Raw genomic sequence first — 23645 nt, 5'->3', positions numbered from 1 at the left:
ATTGCCTCATGGTCACAGCCTCTGATTTCAACAGGCTGACTGTGGGGTATATAGTATCAATTACCTATCTTAGAAACCTTTAGCTGTTCAAGCATTAATCTTTAAAAGTATCAGCTTATCTAACGTTTCATTAACTGCCATACATCCACAATTAGCTCCAGCATGCTGGTTTTCCCCTTTAAACGGCAGCAACTTCTGCTCCTGAAAGCAAAAGCTCTGCATGATGATCTATCTCTAAGGGGGGGGAAGTGCTTATTTTTAGCAGAAATAACAGTCTGGCAAACTTTATTTCTACTCTTTTTATTTAAATACTTTCTTATATTTCAAAGGAAGATAAATACAATACAGGAAATCAAGGTTCCACCTGAAAGCATGGGCTTTCTCTTGGAAGAATCTTCTTGTCAACAGCCTCCTGCTCCAGGTTCACTTTAGGTTCAATGCTCACTTTAGTCAAAGATGCACTTGCTACTCAAATTCTTTAAAGATTATTTAACTAGAATAGTGCTGGGGCTTGACACAAAGCATACAAGGAACCCCTATCTGTGAGTTCAGGTGTTCAGTTATGCAATGATACCTCTTTCCCAATTTCAGATGTGCAAGATGTTTTTCAAAAAGCAACTTTTTAAAACCAGATTGTTAAGCTATAATGAGCTTTCCTTCCTGAAGTCATGTAAAACAATCCTTAAATACAAAGATTTAGGCAAAGCAATATTTTGAAAACTTGCACTGAGGTTTGATACTAAACTAAAGCCTTTGTCCAGAGGCTATATATGATAGTAGGCACAGATTGTCAGACCCATAAAAATGAGGTTGCAGGTTCTTCTGTGGAAGTAGAATGCTTTCTTCTTGTGATTGCGTGCAAAAATCTGCTTGCTCTGTGTGAGTTAAGGCACATTCATGTTTGGATATTACTTGATTATCTTCACCTGATCATGCTCTTGTTGAGGTCTCAGGCTGGTGCCAGTGGCTCAAATGACAGTAAAACACAGCCACTGTAACAAGAGAGAGAGGAAAACAAGGTTAAATTTAGTAAAAAGACACATAGCAAGCATGTATAGTCACATTTCTAGCATAGTCAGCCTGTTGTTACAAAAGTAATTTTAGGATCTTTCCTGAGCAATTTAAATTTATATCTCATTTAGATCAGTTTTGGGATTCTTAGGTTCAGAAATGTTATGTTCAGGTAATAAGCAAGACAAACACATGTAGGGGAGTACTTTTCTCCAAACTTAGTCCTTTCTGCAGGGCACACAGGGCAGAAAGAAGCAGATGTGAGCAAAACCATCAGACTTGCACCTACATTTTGCTCTGTTGACAGAAAAAGCAGGGAAGAAGCCAAAATTACTGCTAGCAAAGGGATAAAGGGCTTCTGGTAAGTAACCTTGTCTGTTAAGAAAATAAGTTGTGATGTAGGTACAGTTTTGAAAGGTAACCTTTCTAAGGCTGCTTATAAATACTCAAGGTAGATAAATCCAGCACAAATATGAGTACTTAAAACCAGCCATCCTCAGTTAGAATAGAGCAGAACAGACTCTACATTACACACACACCCCCCTCACTTTTCCCTCCAAAATGTAAACAAATGTTTTAGAGCTAAATTAAATTACTTACATTAACAAGGTTCAATTCTATTGTCCCACTTTTCTCAGTGTCCAGTTTTCTAAACATTTCTATGGTGGGAGAGAGATGACAGGCAAGGGTAAATACAGGAACTAATTTGAAATTCTTCCCTTTCCTTGTGCTTCAGGATCAATAAGGAATTTAGTCCCAGAATCTAAAACTTGACAGTGGCATACACCCCAAGTCAGAAAGGGCCAGTCTAAAATCATTGTGCAGGAGCAAGACTGAACATTTTAAATTGTCTGCTATTTTTTAATCACCATAGAGTTGTTTGCAGGGAAGACTGTCTGTGGTTCAGCAGCCTGGCCTAAAAGACATTCCTGGCTCTAGGAGAAGCCAGATTAATATCTGAGGTTTGAATTTGTCCGAACCCCTTATCCTGGGCTTGTGGACAGTTATCCTGCTGAAATCACAAGGCAGCAGAGCCTGTCTGGTTTCTAAGCCTGTACTCACTGAACAAGGTTTCGAGCCGAATCAAACAGCGCACGAAGTTATCAAAGTCAATGATGAGATTCTCATCAGCAAAACGAGCCACGATGACCTGGTGTAACTGGCAGTTCAGTTTGAACCCTGAAAAGACAATGCCAAGGATTTAAAAGACTCCATTTCTAAAGAGTAAACACAGATACAAAATGAAATGCCTCATCTTGCATGGTGGCAGGAGGGGAAGGCTCCAGAGTGCCCAAAATTCAGTAAGTTAAGAGGGGACTGTATGGCTCTGAGCATCTCTCAACCCAGCTTGAAACTGATGGAATCCTATAAAGAGACAGATCAATATAAATACCTGCTGTTTCCAGTGCCCTCCTCATCTCATATGAGTTCATGGTACCCGATCGATCCACATCAATTTCTCTGTAAATTTTCTGCAAAACACAAAGTGAAACCTTGACAGTAATTCAGACTCTGGTTTGGCTTCTGGCAGAAATGAAACATTTTGAAATGCAGCCTGCATGTTACTTAAAACACTTTGCAGCATTGGTCTGACAGACTTGGTACTTACATCCATTTTTTTCTAAAAGTGGCTTGAAAAAGTTTTTTTAATGCAGCAGCCAGAGCAGATAAAGACAAAACCTGGGGGGCTGCAGACACACCGTCCCTGCTCTGGGAAAGGTGATTGTGCTCACTGTATGGCACCAATCAGTCTACAGCCAGTCTACATGTGATTGTTCTCCCAAAGGGGTTGTGTCTTACCTGGTATTTCTGAATCTTTGTCCAGAGGGTGTGAAACTCCTTCAGTCCCAGTTTGCCACTCCCATCATTCTTCTCTGAGTTAAGGAATTTTCTTCAGAGGGAAGAAAAAGGGGTTTCCTCTCCCTCTGCTGGGTTTACTTGCATGGGCAGTTGTGACTTAATACATTGCAAACATAAAAGGGATTCAAGTCCTCTCAGAAGGACTCATCCTGTTGAATACACAATTGTTGTCCAAGATTTCTTTTTAAATCATTAAGATCATTAATTTAAATCATGACCACTGAGGCCATGATCACTGAGTTCACAAGTTCTTTCTGCACCCCTGATGCAGATGTCTTTGCACTACAAGTGTAAATGAGCCAGGATGATGCCATTTTGTTCTGCACAGTGGGTTCAACACCTGCAGTTACTGGCACACAAGTCCTGGGTCTGGATTAGAACCAGGGAAAGCCGCAGCCAAGCCTGCTATTTGGAGACCTTCAGCTCTTGAGCAAACAGCTAACAAAAGAACCTGGTCATGGCACTGCTCCCAAAACCTGCCAAGGAGTCCTGATGGACTGCTGTATCTGGCACCAAATTATAGAAGAGTATCACCTTGTGTTGGTAATTTTCCCTTTCTCCAACTCTGCAATTCAACTCCCACTGCACAGAGAAGGTGAACACAACTATTCTTAGACCTGATCCTTCCTCCTACACTTTATCCATATTCTTAGGAGTAAAAACTCCTAAAATCCTACGTACTCTTTGCTTCCTATACGGCATGCCAAAACAAAACACTCTATTTGTTTTCCTCATTTTCCATTTGCTATGTCCCCATGGCTTTGTGATGCTTTTATCAACTCCAGCCAGATAAGAGAGGTGAAACAACTCATGGCCATCCTCACCATGCTGAGAGCCAGGTGCCTTTTCCCAGCACAAACATCACTTTGTCCCCAGTGAAACCAGAACACCCAACAGCTGGGAAGACTTCCAAGCAGACTTTGATAATGGATTTTCCCATTGCCTGGTGGGATTACACGTGTGAAGAACAATAACAAGGGAGTGGCTTTTTCAGGGGAGTCAGGGTAAAGCCAGCTTTTCCACCTCAGGAGCCATTAGCACACCAGGATGGACCCACCAGGGAGCAAAGGCAGCTCACCTGCTTCAGCACAGGAAGGGGAATATTATCTCGGAAGAGCTTTAAAGGATACATCTAACAGGTCAACCATTATTTTGCATGTCTCGATACTAAAGCCATCAGATTTAATATCTTGGCCTGTGAAGAAAGGGCAAAAGACAGGGTTATCACTGCATGCTGTACCAAGCACCTCTCTAAACAGCTCATGAGCTCTCCAACCAGCCTTTATTTGCTTCCAACAGTGCCGTGCTTTGAGCTGACCAAGAGGCTTTGGGTGCAAGTGAGCTGGGATGTGTCCCCAAGCAAACAGCCTGAGAAGTCTGGTTTGTAGGTGTACTACAGGAGTAAGAGACAGAGACAAAAGCTTTCCTGCTCTTGCTGTCTACCTGCAAAGTGGACTTCTGTGGACAATGTGGACTTCCAGCTTATGGAGGTCAGCAGGAGGTGGCTTCATGAAAGGCTGAACATGAAGCCAAGCTCGGTAGCCAGCAACACCCCATTGCTGATTGCTGGCTGCTGCACACAGACATACAGCACAGTCCTGACCATCTGATACGATTTCACTTTGAAAATTGAAGAAACACTTATTTCTCTGAGCACTTTCTTCTTGAGCACTGTTTAATGGGAAGGAAAATAATGCAGAGCCAAGCTAGGAATCTCTCCACAGAAAAAGAAGCCCAGAGTTTCAAAGTTTCTCCTTCTCTTTAGGGACACCCCAGACCACTGGCTGAGCTACTGCTTGAATCGCTCCTGGGTGGTTCAATACTAAAACAGCAGCAATACCTCTCTTGATTACTATCAAGGATTATTCAAATCCATCCATCTTCCTGGCAGCCAATTCCCAGTGGCAGATGCTGGGATAAAAGACACCCATCTGTACCCTGCCAAAGCACACATCCTGTGAAACACCTTCTGGGCTGGCACAGCCCCAGCGTTTCTGCAGCCCTCTGAGGCAGCAGAGAGAGCACATGGTCGTGGCCATATGGGGAACCAAGCAGCAGGTCTGGGGCAGAGCCCAGGCTCTGACCCTGTCCAGGTCACTGGTGCCCTCTGTGCTCCCATGGCCAAGGTGGAAACCTGCTGGTGGCCATCTGAAGCTGCTGTTGGAGGAAGGCACTTACGTTTAGCCAGGATTTTATTCAAGATGCTGCGCAGTTCGAAGGCGGAGATCTCTGCATCCTGTGGAAAAGAGGAAAACAAATTTTCCACCGTGAGCTGTGGACACCATCTGCAGCCTGATTCCTTTGGGCAAGTTGGCCAATTTCAAACACCCCTTCCGAGTTCAGTTCCCTTGAATGGAAGCAAGTGGGAAGCTCTCCCCACCTCCCATTCCCAGGAGCACCACCACTTCCCAGAGATCAGCGTACCCAGCAGCAGGGTGTGCCCGAGGCAAGAGCAGCCTGGGGAGAAGGCTCAGCCCAGCCATATGCTCTGCCCAAGGCCAGGATTCTGGCCCTGCAGAGATAAAAGTCAAGCCCACAGTTCGAAAGGAGCAGAGATTGTTCACAATCTTGAGGGCTCACAATCTGCTGTGGAAGCAGGTGGGTGACTGCACAGATTCCAGGATGCACAATTGAGAGCTGACTCTGCACAAGAGCTAAACTCTCCTGGGGGAGGCATTTCTCTTACCCACTCACCCATGATGCCAGAAAGATATTACCAGAAAAGCACTCACATTTCCTGCTAGCTGCCCAAAAAGCTTTTTAAAGCTGGGTTCGATGTCATCTTCACTGATCTCAGTCTAAAAGACAGAAACAGAGAATGTCAAATGGCAAAAGGGGGAAAGTTTCTGCCTGAGAAAGACTTAATACATTTCCTTGTCCTTGGTAAAAAATTCAAATGGCAAGGTTGAAGGTACAAAGTGGTTTTTACTATGATTTTATTCAGTTTGATTTTCAGAGGCATCTCAAAATAGTGGCATTGTAAATGCTGGGAAAAACACCCACTACACATGGGGTAGCTGCATTGGTAGGCAAAGCATCTCCAGCTCCAGCAAGACTAAACATATGGTGAGCCACTAGTTACTCCTGGAAACAGCATTACGTGCAGAAAGAGCCCTGCTGCTGAAAGCTGCACTCTGGACTCCTGGAGAACAAAGGGAATTTCCTGTGGCTCCAGTTAACTCTTCAGAGTGTACCTCTGCCTAGGAAGTCCAGGTTCTAGATAAAGGACAGCACTTATTTCCATTACATTCCTGATTATATTTCCATTTGCTTGACACCCAGCTGTGGATATTGAAAAAACTTTTCCCATTTTCCCAAAGTGGGACAACATTTCTTCATAATGCCTATAGACAATATCGCCCTGAACAGGGAACAGGAACTCCAACCTCTCCCCTTGCAACAAAATTATCTCAATTTAAAATATTTAATTTGATGTACCTCATCAAAATTGCCTTCAATTTCATCATCTATCACTCTAGAAAGAGAAAGAAATCAGTATTTAGATTTTAATACTTTAAAATATGGAAATAACAATGAACATTCAAAAATTACTGGATTAATCAGCTATGGACACTGCATAGCACAGTGAAAGTTGTAATTTGCCAGCTATGGCAACAAGGGTTTGAAAAGACAGTACAAATTGTGCAATGTCCTGCAGAGCCACAGACAGGATTTTGGGCCTCACATAATGCTTTGTGTCACTGCCTACTTAGCACAGGACCAGGTTCTTGGGTACAAATCAAACTTTGTCTACTCATTTCTTCTTTGAAACAGCAAAAAAGTGAGAGCCCTAAAGTAATTCTGATGTGTCTGATGCTGTCCCCCAGGTGCTGAGGGAGCACCAGACCTACAGATGGTGCCCAAACACCCCTAAGGGCCCATCAAAAGCTGAATATGTCCTCACACAACAAACATCCCAGGTTTCTCACTGCTGCAGGAATATTACAGGATGGAGAAAGGTTTTTGTTTGCTTTGAATCAGGGCAACTCAATACAAAAGACCCCACACCCCTTCCTCAGGCTTTAGCCCAGCTGCTCTTCAAGATGTGACGTGTCTAAGCCTTTTAATTTTAATTAAATAGTAAGAGGGATAACAAAACCAATAATAATAATCTTCCCCGCATGTCCACTGCTGAAATATGATCACCAAAAGCTACCTACGTGGAGTTTGCATTTTTTTCAGAGAAGACTCTCAGGCAGAAGTCCCCATTTTTGTTGGGTTCAAAGGTGGAGGGCACTATGATGTATTCTCCTGCAGGGAGCTTGAACCGGTTCAGCACCTCCCGAAGGTTGATGAAGGTGTTGGATTTTTCTCGGGCTTTGTTGGTCAGGAAGAAGTTTTTGCTCAGATGAATATTTGTCTGGCCAGAAAACTTAGAAAAAGCAAAGAGAGGGAAAAAAATGCACTGCAGTCTGCATCTGTTTACATTTACAAATTAAAAATATCATAGATATGTCAGTCAGCTATGTCTGGGGATAAGAAAATAAAAAAAAATAAAAAAGATGTCAGTTTGACAGAACTGAAAAATAAGAGAAAGGGGGTGGGGACTCCTGAGATGTGGGTGCAAATGCATTTTGCAGATCCTTGCAATAAATCATCCAGGTCATGCATTTGCTTTGCAGATGATGATGGATGGCTGAAGACATTGGGAAAATTCTGCCACCGATAATGTTTTCTTTAAATTGAGATGACACATGAGCCATGTCCCTCTGGTCCCCAGAGCTGGTGCCACCTGCAGCTCAGCTCTGCCTCTGAGGTCAGGCTGCCTATGAGCAGAGCCTGCTCATGGAGGGCTCCAAGAATAAAACAAAACAAAATAATGAAATAATATTTGGAGTGTAACATCTAGTGGAAGGTGTCCCTGCCCATGGCAGGGATCTGGAGCTGGATGATCTTTAAGGTCCCTTCCAACCCAAACCATTCAATGATTCTGTGATCTTCCAGAATGGGGTCTTTTTTGCAGGGGTCTTTTGCTGGGCTGTTTCAGCCGTAGAAGCCAACCTCAGGAATGTGCATCTCTCAGAAACCTCCTCCTTCCTGTCCTCCCAGATTTTTAAGAACGAAGAAAGAATTTAAAAAAACCTGTCAGACCTGCTGCATAGTAGGAGACAAAATTCCACCTTTTGGGGGGAAAAGTCATGGGACTGTGGCTGGAATATTTTTTCTTATGAAAATGAGTTTTATTAAGCACTAGGGGAGTGACAGAGCACTGCTAAGGCATTAAAAAAGTATATAAGAAATTTAATTAACCAGTAGCCCCATTTCTTTTGCTGATGAAACCATACTTTACATAAAAGCCTCTCATTTGGGCACAGCCTCAGCAGCCACAGGATGTCCCAGCTGCTTTGCACAGACCGTCACAGGGACAGCAAACCCAGTAATGGGTTCAGTCCTTCCTCTGAGGAGCAGTAGCTCAGAGGCATTGCTGCATTGCCACCCCTCTGTGACCCCCAGGGTGTACTATTAGCTGCCTGCAGGTAGAAATAGAGAGAAACCAAAACAGGTAATGCTTAGGGAAATGAACATAAACACCACCTTGGAATATTATTCATGAGTCAAACATGAGCTCTGTGCAAACCTGGAAAAAGCAGCTGTGCTCTGGGAGAGAAAGTGTGGGGCTGGGCTGGGAGAAGAGCTCCCCAGAGCCACAGAAGAGCTGCTTTGGGGAATTTCTGTAGCACTGAGCACCCTTATCCCAATCCAGTACACTCTGAAAATGCAATGTGGGCTCAGGGCCCCTTCCAGAATAAATGACCTCTAACTGTAGAATGTGCAGCTATGTTGTCCTGCAATGGAGTAGGATCCTCTGAACCTCTTCTTCCCACCAGCCATTGAGCCCCAACTTTGCACCTCGACCACCAACCCATGCCACATACCTCTGGGGGCACCTGCAAGGAGAAAAGGAGAGAGTTATTTGCTTGCTGAATGGCATTTCCATCTTGTTTTCACCATTACTTAGAAAGGACATCCACATTCTTGAACAAAAAACAACAAAAAAACCAACACCAAAAAGAAAAAAATACTTGGCTTGAGGGGAAGGTGGGTGTTGGGCACATCATGCAAGGCTGAGTGCTGGCTCAGCTCCCAGCTCCATCCCTGAGGCAGGTGAAGCTCACCTGGGGCAGCATGGGCACAGCCTGGCACAGCCTGGCTGGTCGTGGCTTCCTGCTGAATCTTCTCCCCGCAGCCCACCCTGATTTTTATTGTAGGCTCAATTTCTCTACTATTCCTCCCCATCTCCTCTTTCACACTCCTGCCTCTCTGACCCCTCTATCATCAGGAGAAGAGACAGGGGCTAAGCAAGACAATAATGCAGCTTTTTGTTTCTTTACGGCTTCCTTGCTGCAGCTGCTGTCCAACTCAACCCATCTGAGTTTTGATGGAAAGCCCAGCATGGGAACTGCACTATCCCATTTACAGGGGGAATGATTTTCCCTTTTCCTCCCACGTTCCTGCACAGCCTTCCTTGCCTCATAAATCGCAAAGCCGATGGTGTGCATGTCCTCCCCCATCTTCCTCTGCTTCCGACGGTGCTTCTGGATCAGCCCAACGAGGAAAGTGCAGCCCCCCTCAGGATCATCGGGGTCCTCATCCTCTTCCTCCAGCTTGATCAAATACTGCGGATTTGTCCAGAAAGTGTCTGGGAAGTGAATTTAAGCAAACTGCTCAGAGGCTTCTTCAACAGCAACTGTGATGATATTTGAACATGTCAGCTAGGACAAATATGGCTCTGACTGCCAAACTCAGCTGTGAGAAGAGAAAACCAATGCACTGCCCTGCTCACTCCCACCCCAGCCTTTACAACCACAGCTGACCCTCATCAGGGAGCCACATTTCCCAGACACCTGTACTTTTTGGAGATCAGTCCTAGATATCCCATCAGCCATCCCAAACCATCTCCTGGAAGCTCCCAGAGAAAGCACAAGTGGACAAGTAAAAGGTTTCTCCAGTTTTTCTTACTTGGGTAATTCCTGCAGCCCCCTGCAGTGGCTCCTCGCCTCCAGTTCCCATCCAGCTTCAGCAGGCTCCACTTCTTGTACTTGTCACTTGCCAGGGTGTCTGGAGTCAGGTTGCAGATCTCCAGGCGGGAGTAATGCCTCAGGAAGTCATTGAATGCCATCCTGTGGGAGAAAATGCCACTGGCAATGTCTCCTCAGGAGGGACAGGTTTTCCATACCTTGTCCATCCTCCCTCCCTGTCACTGTGGTTTAGCGCTATGGTTTGGGGTGAATTTGCACACTCATCTTGGAGAGCACACTGGGAGACGTTACTTTGCATGAGTAAAAGCAGAGCAGTTGACATTCCCTTCTGCTGGAATGGGAGCCCAGTGACACTCACCAAAATTCCCCATCTTCGTGTCTCCTGGTCAGTCGCTCCCGCACCTCAGGGTCAACACCGCTCCAGTTTGGGCAGCTGGAAGAGAACCCCACATCAGCTGCCATGGGAAAGGTGAAACCCTAATGTGGCTTTTCTGGCACAAGATCTAACTTTCAGCAGATCCAGAATTCTCAAACCACTGCAGAATTAAAAAGAGATGCACCTGGCACATAAAATACCTCACATCTCAAATATCCAAGGGAAGGATGAGAAACAGAGTGTTATTTTTAGAAAGTGCTAATGCCTGGACTGAGACAGAAAAAGGAAGTCATAATAAAAACTGCCCAGCCACAGAAGTGAGTAAACTCCAGCTTTGATGGCTAACAGCAGAAATGGATTTTAAAGCTCTTTTAGAAAGTGAGTTTTCAGAAGCTCACCACTGAATCCAGGCTGGTAAATAAGCAGAAACTACCGGGAGCTTTCTAGGGTTCACCAACCAAACCAGTGCATCTTACACAAAGACTGGAATTTGCATGAGAGGCACCACATCCTGTGATGGCTAGGAGGGAGATGACAGTGAGGGGATGCTCCTCTCTGAAACAGTTTCATGTGACACCACATCCAGACAGGAGTTACAGAGGAATTTCAGGTAGGAAACAGAAAAGCACAGAAACGTGACTGCACCCCTGCAGGAAAGGGCTACTGGCAGCAAGCAAGCCATTGACTCACTTGTCATTCCATTTCCCAGTCCACTCCACTTCTCCCCAGGGGTTTCGGATTCTGATCAGCTTCTGCACTGATCCTCGGAAGTTCACCTGATGGGATCAGAAGTGTATGGAGAGTTACCAGGGACTCAGCACCACACTCCCTCCCTCATCTTCTACAGTAATTAAAAACACAACAGAGCAAGTATCTCAGTTCTAGGCATGACAACATGCACACATCTGCTCCAAAAGACATAAGTCCAACTGATTCTGAGTGAACTTCACACAACCAGGCTTGTCCAGACAAGTTTTACAAGCATGCACAAACCAAAGCCCATGAAAACCAGAATGTCTGATTTGTGCTGCTAAAAAATCACCTTTGATAGGATTACAAGCAAAGGGAATGTAAAACTGCTATACAAAAGCCAAAAAGCAGGTACAGAGATATTTCTCAAAGTCATCACTTAGATATAAACTGTCTCTTCACATTCAAATGCCTTTTTACCCCCCTGCTTATATATAAGAGGAGCCTGTTACAACAGCCAGAACACTCAGACTGGCCACAACCCCTCTGACCACACCAGTGCCCCACAGAGCAGCAGCCTCAGCCCCTCCTCTTGCCATCTGCTGGTCTCTGCAAACACCCAGAGGCCAGGCCAAGCCCAGCTGTGAGAGCTTCAGTGGGAGCACCACTGCTTCTGGGGAACACACAGCACTCACGTGAGGCAGGAGCTGATGCACCTCTGGAGCCTGAAGCCAAGAAAGCTGCAGAGCAGCAGCAGAGTCCAGAAATGACACCCCAGCTGAACTATCCTCACTGAGTTTGCACAGACCTCCAAAGGAACAGCCTGGCTAAATCATGCCTACTTGTGAATGAAGGTGAACAAACTCCCTCTTCCCAGCTTTTGCTGTGAGGAGAAGACCAAATGCACACCCACAAACCAGCACAGCACATCAGCAGCTCTTTACCCCTTACCCTGAGCTTTCAGGAATTATTTTGGAAACAATTGTCAGTGAACTAACCAAGAATCCACTGCACACATGGAAGGATGCCATGATCTGCTTCCTTGGTTTTGTCTTGCCTTCACCAGTCACCCGCTCTTGGGCAGGCCCCTTGTGTTTGAGCACCAAGCCCAGCTGAAAGGTGCTGTTCAGCAGGCACTTCAGGGACAACAACACATGATTTTTTTTTTGCTAGGGACACCTCTTGCTGTGCTTCTAAGGTACAAAGTGTGGCCTGCTGTACAGAGCTGCACTGAAGGGCCTGGTCACCAGCAGAGGGTAGCGTGCCCTCTGCACAGAGCTGCTCACCACCCTGCTCAGTGGGAAATAGCCATGCTTATGGAAAAATAGGGGGTTTTTTGGTCAAACACCCAGAAAGGCAAATCTGTGTTTATCCAAAACATACCCTCTAATTAAGCATTCCTTCAGAAGGAAGAGACTCAAAACCCAATTCAGTAAAACGGGTGACACTTAAGAATTTGCAGTGTTGAAGATGGGATTGTGGTTGCCACACACAAAAGCTGCTGCACCTTGGGGTGGCACACCTACCTCCTCTGCCCCGGTGACCGAGTAGGCGTGTCCCTTCACCAGCTTCTGGGAAGTGACAGCTTCTGTTTCTGCAGCACTGGTGATCTGGAGGAGCAAAGGACATCAGTGATTGCAGCTTCCCACGGGCAGGGGATCCAACAGAACAAAGCTTCCCCCTCCAACTGTGCTCTCATCTCGCTGTGAGGCTGCAAGAGTGGCTGAGCTGCTGCACCAAGGCAACAAGTGTGACAGAGCAGGGAGAGGGGACAGCAGCACACGTGGTGGTGCTGGAACCCCAGGGACCATGTTTGTGCCATGGGTGCACATCAGAAGCCTGGCACTGCAGCAAAGTTCCCTCCTGGCTCCAAAACACTTGGTGTGGTGCAGCCACTCTTGTGCATCTCCAAAGGGGATACACTGGATAAACTCCATATTCTCAAGAGACCAGGAGAAAAATGGAGTGACCAGCCTGAAGCTACACTGGCATCACACCCATGTCCAGCAAATTTCAGGATCAAAACATCCCCTTCAGCTCCAAAGCAGGGTGGGAGGTTCCCCTCCCTTTCCCCAGCTCTGCAGCAAGGGAAGAGGCTGAACTTTGGATGCCATCCATACCTGAAGGCACATCCCCTCTCAATTTTTCACAGCCATTGCTTGGGCAGTCTGGCCTTTAAACACTGCAGAGAAAAGTCACTTATTCCCAGACAGCGAATGTTTAACCACCTATGAAACATGTGGCTGTCACTGTCTTTCCACCATTTCAGAAGTGTGTGACCTTTAAACAATATTTGAAGCTTAAACAAACAGAGAGGATTGGATTGAGCAGGCAGAATTCCTGCTGTCAATTCATAGCCTATTACTGCCCCTCAGCACACTCTCCATTTAATGCTTAATCTCTGTGACCCTATTTCTCTTGCAGATGAAAAGGAAAGATTTTACAAGTTTTTTTTTCAAAGGATAAACTCAGCAACAGTTAATTTACACTACAGAAAGTACCAGCACTTATCAACAACATAATATATTTACTCTCCTCCCCAACCACCCAAGGGATTTGTATCAGTCTGGGGCAAAAATCCAGATGTCAGATTCTTATCTAAATGCAAACAAGTAAAACAGGCCTTGAAACTATCATGAAGTCAAATTGACATTAACCAAGCACTTTTCCTGCTGTGAGGCTTCCCTCTCCTGGGACTCCGATTTAACTTGAAAAATGGGAGGAAACATTTACATTTATATTATGAATGGAGTTTTTGTAAACAATTTACCTTCCCTTTAGACATAACTAACATGCAATCTCATTTGGAAGGAGGGTGATTACCACAATAACAATACTTAGATTCATTTCAGTAAGGCTAAAAGCAATGCTGAATCCTTGAAGGCAAGGCCAAAGCTCCTCTTTCCCATCTGTGTCCAGCTTCAGACAATGTGTCTTCCCACAAAACCTTTTAAAGGTCTGGCAACAGTCCGAGACTCTCTGCTTCAAGAACAGAGCCCAGAGTTTTTGGGAACATTTTAGGTACAACTTGTGCAACAAAAAGGCTGCAGCAAGGATGGACATTGTCACCTCTGAGCACCTGACTGCAGGAGCCATTAGCAGCAGCTCTCTGTCCAAACCCTCTTAGCCTGTGCCATCCTGCTGCCAAGCTAAGGCTTTCTTAGGAACACAGATGTACCTCAGGACCCCTCACAAGTTCCCTGTGTGGAACAGGGACTAAACTAACAGAACTAAACAGCAGAAGGTCTCATGGAAGAGGCACAAGGGAGGGAATGAGCTTTTTACATGAACTAAAGAAGTTTTGTTTCAGCCTAACCCCCATGAAGAGCACATGCTTGGGTCACATTTGTGGGTCAGATTCTTCAGGTACAAGGCAGAGCAGGGAACCATAGGCAGAGGGGACTGGCATCCTGTGTGCAGCTCCTGCAGGTGCAGCAGAGGTCCAGCCCCAGCCTGCGTGCACGGCAAGAACCCAGAAATAAACCTGCTAACTCACATCAATGGAGCAGCCAAGGAGAGAGCCTTTCTGGAGTGCCTTCTGAATGATTTTGAAGAGGTTGGGGGGTGGCTTCTGCAGCTCATACCATTCTGCAATGCCACCAGTGAAGTCCTCAAAGCCTTCGGTGGTGCTGCCACCAGAGAGGGACTCATATGATCCGTTCAGCCTGCACAAAATGGGAGACAGACACTACCATCAGGTTCCCTGTTCTCCTCTTCTCTCGCACACACAGCCATCAGGCTCCCTGTTCTCATCTTCCTTCAGGAGAGGCACTCAATGTGCCAGCTGTCACAGCATTTCTGCTTTCAGGAGCATTACAGCAGCTACAAACGTGACCCTCAGCTTTGCTTCTTAGACCTCTGTACTTGGAAAGCCCAGCATAAAATATTACACAATCATGCATACACCTCACAGGTTCAGTCACACCAATGACAGGAACCATGAACAATATCTGAAGAAAAAATAATATATTAAAAAAAAATTAAGACCAAATAATTTGCCCTCTCTAGTTCTACAGTTTTAAAATCCCTTTAAATCCCTTTATGGGTCTGGTTTTCAGCAGATCTAAATTTCTTAAGTCAATTCAAAATAGTAGAACTAGAGGACAGAATTCCTCTCTGGCCAACCCAAAAATGGAGATTCAGGTATGAGCACTGAACACAGACACAGGCACATGGACTGATGTGCTTTGCACACTGAAACACTTCAGCTGCCAAGCCCTCAGAAGTGCATAGAGCACATGAAATGGAACTTCCCAGGCCCTGGTGACAGCAGACCGCTCCAGGAACAGCCTCACCATGAGATGCAAGAGCTACTTTTCTTGGCTGGCAACAAATCCAATGCTTTTGGCTCCTTGTCTTAGGCATCTGTCAACAACGCTGTACCAAAGGAGCCATTGTGGGAATCCCCAGAAGCTGCAAAGGCTAATGAGCAGACTGACACTTCAATGCACAGAATCCATGCAGTTGAGGATGCTATGGAGAAGCAGGGATGTGACTGGGGGGAAGCCTGGCCCTGACTCACTTGGCATAGGCCTTCTCCAGCAGCGCGCTCCAGAACTCGCTGCCCTCCGCCGAGTGCACGAAGAGCAGCTCCCCGTTCTTGGTGGGCAGCCTGTCGTCCACCACCACGTCCACCCACTCCCCATACTGCCAGAACTGAGGGAAAGAGAGCACAAACATCCATCACCACCTCATGCTGTGCACTCCTGTCACCAGGACATTTATCTTTGAATGGCGATTTCCCTGGGGGAAAACTAATCCCTGTCCCAGCCAGCTTCACCCACCCTGTTCAGGGATGCACATATTCAGCTGGCTCTTCTCAGGGAGGAAGGACCACAAAGGCAGCCCTTGCTCCCAGATCTTTGATTAATGGCCTTGTTCCTTCCACCACCCTTTTTAGATGTCTCCTTTTTTTCTGTCTCGCACTTTGACATCCCACAGAGCCATGCCAGGAAAGATCACACATGGATCACACATAGCCAGCCACACTGGCTCCTGCCCAATAAGGGGAAAAGGTTGTTTTCCACATACCTGGAAGTGGAAAATTCCTGCATATTTATCCTGGAAGCTCTGGTCTTTGGGAACAACACGGGCCAGAATCTCTTCATTCAAGGTGAGAGAAGCAATGGCTGCCAAGAGCCAACAGTCCCCTGTAAAAAGAAAAGGAAAACAAAGCCCAAACCAGACAGCACTTATTATTCAAACTTTAGTTTTGGCACTGCATCAGGATTGTGCATTATAACCAATAATTCCCTCAGCTGGGATAGGATGATCCTTCCCATCAGTTTATCTCTGAGAGAGATCAAATATATGAACGCAAATACTCTCCAGATCCAGGCAAGTGTTTCCTCAAGACTAAAGTCATAAAAAAAAGTCAAAGCAGGCTTTTTCTGACATACCACCACAGTTATCACCCATTCTGGTGCTGTTTGAAAGAAAACTTAATATTCAATTGAGTGCCTGCATGATAGGAAGCAGGGCAGAGAAAAGGCAAAGAGCCTGTGGGCACACAGAGGTACTTAGGGGTGCAATTTCTCCTCAAAGGGACAGTGTTTCCTCAGGCACAGGCTGCATTCTTTTCCCTTCCCCATGTTTAATAAACATGTTGCCTTGCTATCCAGAGACTTGTCCTGTGGGCAAGCTCCGTTTAAGGTCTCTTGCCATCCTCCCTGCAAACAGGAGCTCCTTTCACCTTACACATCTCTGGAGGCTCTTGCTCGAGGCCTCTCTGTTTAGTCCCATGTCTGGTCTCCAGCACAGTCACGGAGAGGCAGGAAAGGCCTGAAGGCAGGCACTGTTTCCCAGTCCCACACACCTCCTCATCCTGCCTGGGATGGAGCCAACACACACCAGGCTGCACACCACAGGCTGCCTGGACAGTGTTTTTCACACCGTCTCCAGCCACGCAGAGGGAGGAAGAGACTTCAGCTCTATAAACATTACACCTCTACTTTCTATAATTCTTTTCAGAGCCCAGTTTTACTTTATCAGAGCAGTTACCCTTCTGCTCAGCCACGGCCTCCTGCAGCCCATTTGTGTGGTGGTCGGAGATTTAGAGACCCAGGTGATCCCCTGAGTGCCACATCCCAACACAAAACTCCTTGTTACCTTTACCAGATCTGCTGTTCCCCTGCTCTGTGAGCAGAGGGCAGTGGGTATTGCACCTGAGATCCCACAAAAGAATTCTGCAGGACTGCAGGTTCAGTGTGTGAACCTGCCACAGCTGTCAGCAGCCAGAGGCCAGCAAAGCAGCAGTGCCTACACAGCCACCTCTCTCCCAGGGGAAAATGCTCAAAAGCTTGTGGGTGAGAAGCTGGGATCCAAATGGGAGAAAGTCTCAGGGTGAATTAATTCTAAAGCAGCCCTCGAGGTCCACCCTCAGGCCCAAATCCATCACTGCTCAGAAAACAGCAGCAGGAGCACGGATAACCTGCAGCTCTCTCCAGGCTGCCCTTGCTTTGCATGGCTGACCCCAGCAGTAGCTCTGTGAAATACGTCTGTCCCACACATCTTCTCACATCTCAGGAAAGGTAGAGGGGAAATTACAGAATAATTTCAAAACCTAAGGTTCTTGTACTGCTTCACAGCCCAGAGGGGAAAAACATAAAACTTTCCCTTCAGTCCTGCCTCTGGCTGCTTGTTCTGCAATGGAAAATTCAGCATGTCAGAGATGTTTTTAAACAGGAAAGTCACCTTGCTATTCTCCTGTCACAGGCTATGAAGCAATGATGAAATTCCCCTCCCTACTCTGTCACAGCACATCCATCTCGCCCTGCAAAGTGGTGACTCCTCTCACTGCCTCCTTCAAGGAGCTGAGACCCTCTTCCCTGGGACCTGCATCCAGAGGTAGCAAAGGCATTTGCTGTGAAAGACAGGGCCAGGAGGAAAGAGTCTGGTTCAGAGAAGCTGTCACACCATTCTTCCCAAAAAATATTTCTATTCCATACCCTGGGCAGGGGCTGGGCAGGCAGGGAGCAGCACAGACAGAACAAATGAACAACTCAAATGGCAACAGCAGCTCAGGAAGGCTTGTTTGAGAAGCTGATCAGGCCTCCAGATCATGAACATACACTTTAATGTTGTAACACATCTTTGAGTCATGCTTCCCCTGGAGGTAAGAAGCACGGAAATTCAAGGAGAAACTCCCTCCAGAGGACCTCCACACCCACAAGCAGAATTTGTAAGGAATTTCCTTTACTTTCTAGCTGTCTCATCAAGGCAGACTGAAATCACAGCCTGTTGTAAAATCTCTCAGTTGAACTTTATACTGGTTTCTAACAAGAATTTGGAATCAAACACAAATCTTAACTCTGAGAACTCTGGGCAAGGTCTTGAGGTTTAAAGGCAGCTGCAGCATATATGGATGTCTATCTTTTGGTTTCCACTCTTAAAAGCACTCAGTAGCCAGGATATCATCTCTTCCTTTGTGAACAGCCATCACTAAAAGCACACCTGATAATTCAGACCCTGGGTGAGAACAGATCTTGTGATTATACCTGGAATTTTAGCCTGCACTAAGCAAGCCTGAGCAAGGTCATTACCAAATAATCTGAACTTCCAGAACTGGTGCTTCTGTAAAGTTCTTGAGAGTGATTTTCCTTTGATAGGGAAGAAAAGTCCAAGGAGAGGCTGACAGACAGGTTGCTTAGAGTCTGAAAGGAGTGTTACCAAGGCTACATTAATCATAAATAATTTTTGTAAATGAACAGTAGGCAGAACAAGGTTATCAGAAAAGGGAATATTATCAGGCTGTAAGTTTATCTATAACACATATTAACAAGAAGTGCTATTATTTGTCCTGTCATGCTTACTTTTTCTTGCTTTCAATGTTTTATTGTATTTGTTATTTCCATATACCCATCTCTGCATTTACCTAATCTCCAGCTGTAACAAGAATGTTAGGAAAAAAAAAGTAATTGCAAGGTGAGCATAAATAGCCGTAAGGGCTTAAAATTAGCCATTCTGGAAAGAGAAGACAAAACACACCCATCAAATGCCTGAAGGGCTGTAAGCAAAAGGCACCTCCTCTGGTCACTGCACAGCTCATGTAAGGGTATGGGGTAAAAGGGAAAATGTACATTCTGCCAATCACAGACTCATAATTGTTTTAAACCAGTCTTAGATTAACAGCTACTGAATGTATTTACATTAATACCAAGGCACTCCAGAAAGTTTTCTGGTTACAAATACGAGGCTGTGGCAACCCACTGGCAGTAGAGTGGCTGCCAGCATGAGAAAACCATGGGATTGATTTTCTAAATTCAACCTATTCAATTTGTTATTTTTTCACACATTTGTTATGTAAGGAGGAGACACCTGCATCCAAACAGCAGCTGGGAGATCCTGTGCTGTTTACACCCCAGTGTTGTGGTACCATGGTGACATCTATTACAAAAAAAAGGTGGTTAAGGGTGAACCAGGCTTCTCTGGCTTCAGATCCTCCCCTCAGCTGTAATGAGTCACCACATCTCATGTGCTGCCATTTGGAACCAAATACCATCACTGACTTTGCAGATCTGATACTACAAAACCAACTCCAAATACTCACCTTCAAAAGTTTCTCCTGAGGAAAAAATCCACAGAACAACAACAAAACACAACAACAACAAACCAAAACAAAAAATACCCTCACAAGGCCAGAATAAAGGATGATCCAAATCCCAAGGGGCAGAACTTTGGTGTCTGGAGAACCTTTTCTGCACTGATGATCAGCTATGCCTTATATGCATCAGTTCCTTATAGTCCTGGTCAAAAACAATGAAACAAATTCTTTGCACCAGGCCAAAGACTCCTGAGCTAAAAGAAACTCTGCTCCTTAGCTGAGCTGTTTGGTAACACATTCCCTGTCAAGAAGCTGCCATGCAGATGTGATGAGTCTGTGTGCTCTGGATGCCTCATCTGTCCCTGCAGTACTCACAGATGTTCTGAAGGGCTTAGCAACAGCAGTGGAACTTCCCATGGGCACAGGTCTGTTGCTTTTTGATCAAGCCTTTTGGGGGATAAATGAGATTACAAAAGCTTCCTATAGAAAAGAAGCAGCATAATAAAAAGTACAGGTTTTCAAAAGCACCTGACATCTTCCACTGTAATCTTCTCTATAACATCCTAAAATGTGATGGGACATGAACATTCAAAGTAAATACAAAGTTCAAGTAAACAGAAGCTTAAGCAAATTTATCAGTACAAATGCTGGTGTCAGATAGGGCAGTGGAACATAAAATTACAAAAAAGCATTTTTACAGTGCATCTGCCATCCCCCTTGGGAAAAGAAGTGAAAGAGCAGAGAATCCTTCCAGGCTCTTAGGAACTCAGTGACTACACAGAGATAAGATCAAAAGCATCTAATTTTTAATCAACAATTGTCACACAATACCAAAATCCTGCCCAGATTCATGAGAAGACAGCCAGGAGAGTCATCACAGTACTTAGTGATGGTGAAAAAGGAGATACAAACAAGAACACTGACAGCCTCTGATTCAGATATAGTCAGGAGGTACAAAAATACCAGCTCTGAGTCACTTCATATCCTCTGGTGATCCCATACAAGCCCATGAGAACATCTGACTGCTCCAAAGACCACTAGGGCAGCTAATGCTTTCATCAATTTAAAACAGAGTTTGGTATTAGCAACAGCAATTTCACAACTTGAAAATGAAGCTTCAAATCTTTCATGCTCTTGCTGCCGCAGCATCTGGAGAGAAAAGCTGGAAAAGCAGAAGGCAGAAAGCAACTGACTCCAGAAAACAGCATCTCTACAGAAATGCCAGATGTTGAAATGGCATTACAGTAAACTTTAATTTCAATCTGAAGAACTTCTTACCATAAAGTTTCACAGTAAAAAGAGATAACAGATGACTGGCAAGTGTGTTAAAGCACTGGGACATGCTTCATGCTAAAACAGTGATGGTGGGAGACATGGTATTGGGTGGAGAGAGCACAGGAAGGAAGCTGGTGACATGGCAACAACCTGAGGCACAACAGAGCCTAACCCACACCACCAATGGTGGTGTATGAGGCATGAGGAGCATGAGGGGCATGAGGAGAGCAAAGCTCATAATCTAAGTATTTTTACTGTCATGGATTTTTTATACTAATTGTGTCTGGTTGTCAAAGCACTAACCTAAAAGACTTCTGAATTAGAACATAAGCACAAAATACAAGCTTCTCTGCCTGTTACATTTTTGGACATGAACCCACAAATAGCAGCAGTGGGACTAGAAACTAAGAAGTCACAGTGTGGTGACTATTGGAAAGCAAACAAACAGAACTTGGTTCCTTTGCCAACTGCAGCAGCACAGTACAGCTTGTATTAGTCATGTTTCCTGCATGAGAGCTTTCTCTCAACCATGCTGTCTGTCTAATCTAAAATCCTCTCACTACAGCTATGGAATAGGAACCTATTGCTTTCACTTCACTTTATTTCTTCTCCTCATATCTCTGCAGACATCCTCCACCTGAAACCCCTTCTGTCAGGCTAGGCAGGAGAGGCTTCCAGATGGGGATAGCTGTGCACTCCCATCCAGGCTAAGCCATTTGTTCCCCACTGTCCCCTGGCACTTCCCTGCAGCTCCCAGAGCTCCCCTGGAGAGCCCCACCAAGGGGCTGCCATTGCACAAACTGAGCAGAAGCCATGGCAAAAGCAGAGGGATCACAGGCTGGACCATCCCTCCTGAAACACCCCAGTTTTGTCTTCCTCAAGAGCTGGCAACTGGCAGGAAAACCCCCATACAACTCCTTTTCTTTCTACAGCATCTCCCCAGGTTTCAGGAGGTTCCTCCTGCTTGGCAAAATTCTCTCCCACTTGGGAAAAAGAAGTCCTGCTATGCACACAACTGCTCTTCCAAGCAGGCTGCTAAAGGCAGAAATGAGTCAGGCTGCTGTCAGGCACAGGGATGTGAATGTGGAAGGAACTGGCCACGATCAGAAAAGCCATCAGGAAACCAGTGTGTGCCACCCCTGTTTGGTGCACGCAGAAAGGCTGTGCTCAGTGGCCGCACACACGGTCCCCACCTGCAAATGCCAAGGAAAGGTGAGAAAGGTCTGATTTGATATGAAGGGAGGTGGTAGGATGCAAAAGGAGGTATTTACAAAGTGAGTTACAGCCATGTGGAAACCATGTTGTCCTGGGGCAGCACCTGCACGGAAAACTCAATTTGTGCCCCCGCCTTACCTAGCGCCCCTTGGCAGATGTCCGTGCGAGTGGCTCCGCCGGCTATGAACTGGGGGTTGGAACACAGCTCCTGGGAACAAAACAAACCTTGCATTACACCGCAGGTAAGGCAGGGAACAAGGCCCCACTTGCAGCGAATTAACCAAACCATTGAGCACAGCGGATGAACACCACAGAGACGGAGCAGGGCAGGAACGGGCACCAGACACACCAAGCAGAGTGAGAACGGGAGCTGGTGAGCAAAGCTCGTGTGCAGCCATCTCACTTCACAGGACGTGCCAGGAGGTGCACTGGTTCTCACACGAGCACACACCGCTCTGCCATTACCTCTCCACCACTGACTACATCAGGGTCTTTCAGAGGTGCCTGGAGGCACCCCGGAGTCCACCCGACCCCATGGCTCCCATGGCTGGCAGGGCTGCTTCGGGAATAAACAACACGGTGCTCAACTCATGGCTCTGCTGAGGGAAAGAGTTTATGGGAAGAGACGGCCCCAAGCGCTACCCAAAGCGATCTGTCCACACGGAGTGTCCTGGATGGAGAGGAGAACGACTTTTGGGATTTGTTTGTTTTCCAGGCAGAGCAGATCGCTGCCAGCCCGTCCCCGGAGCGAAGGGGAGCCCCCGGAGCCCTGAGCATCCGCGGCTGCCCGGAGCGGCTCTGCAGCGCGGGGAGGGCTCGCAGCCGCGCCCGCCGCCCCCGCACCATTCAATCCACCCAAATTTACGGCGTGGGGGAAGGAGAAAAGCCGGGTGACGCTGTGGAACGACGCTACCGGGAATCGATGCTACCGGGGATCCCCCCCTGCCCCGCCGCCCTACCGTGGGTCTGCGCCAGACGACGCCCTGTGTCTTGTGCGAGCGGGGCCCCAGCTCCCGGTAGCCGAGGGCGGCGGGGCCGGCGGGGAAGGAGGGGTCCTGGAAGAGCCGCCCCCCCTGCAGGCACTCCTGGCGCAGGGGCTCAAAGCGCTGCCCCAGGTAGGGCACAGCGCGGTCGTGCTGCCCCGCGCCCGCCGCCACCGCCCGCTCCTTGGCCAGCGCCTCCGCCATCCCCGCCATCGCCGCCACCGCCCCGCCCGGCACCGCACACCCCGGCACGGCACAGCCCGGCCCCGCCTGCCATCCCTCCCCTCCGCCACCCCGCTGCTCGGCACCGCCGCATCGGCTCAACTCCCTGTGTCCCGGCAGTCGCCGATGGAGAAACTTCACCCTCCCGGTCCCTCCAGCTCCTTGCCCCGCGTGGAAACATCTCTGCCCCACTGGGCGCCTCATCAGCTTCACACCCGTGCCATCCCTGGCTCCCCTATTGCCACGTGTAAAGCCGGTATTTTCTGTGTAAAAACCAGAACGATCCATATCAGTTCGCTACGTTTAGACAAAACAAAACAAAACAACAAAACAAAAAAACCAAAAAAAAAGGAAAAGCTAGTATGGCTCAAATATCCCGCTATAGTGGACCTGTATCCCATGTTGTCACCTTGTCATAACTTTGAACATTGCAAGGGACAGAGATCGCTTACAGCTTGATTTGCTGGTGGTCACTTGTTTTGTCACTGCTG

At 46.7% G+C, this 23645-nt stretch overlaps 1 protein-coding gene across 1 annotated transcript; it reads right to left on the bottom strand.

Moving 5' to 3' along the window:
* Positions 1-284: 284 nt before the first annotated feature.
* CAPN2 (calpain 2) lies at positions 285-23176 on the bottom strand. The gene is made up of 20 exons (XM_058834062.1): positions 22909-23176; positions 22088-22157; positions 15949-16067; positions 15440-15573; positions 14414-14582; positions 12444-12527; positions 10918-11003; positions 10210-10284; positions 9832-9992; positions 9330-9511; positions 7032-7243; positions 6310-6346; positions 5604-5669; positions 5050-5107; positions 4002-4066; positions 2812-2880; positions 2405-2483; positions 2074-2190; positions 1612-1670; positions 285-992 (listed from the first exon to the last, which is right to left on the bottom strand). The coding sequence occupies exons 1-20, from the start codon at positions 23143-23145 to the stop codon at positions 969-971; spliced, it is 2103 nt and encodes a 700-aa protein (XP_058690045.1). The 5' UTR covers positions 23146-23176; the 3' UTR covers positions 285-968.
* Between the last annotated feature and the right edge of the window lie 469 nt (positions 23177-23645).

Source organism: Poecile atricapillus, chromosome 3, assembly GCF_030490865.1.
Source record: "Poecile atricapillus isolate bPoeAtr1 chromosome 3, bPoeAtr1.hap1, whole genome shotgun sequence".
Lineage (NCBI taxonomy): Eukaryota > Metazoa > Chordata > Aves > Passeriformes > Paridae > Poecile > Poecile atricapillus.
The sequence above is the reverse complement of the archived record's forward strand: the minus strand, read 5'-3'. Positions and strand labels throughout refer to the sequence as shown.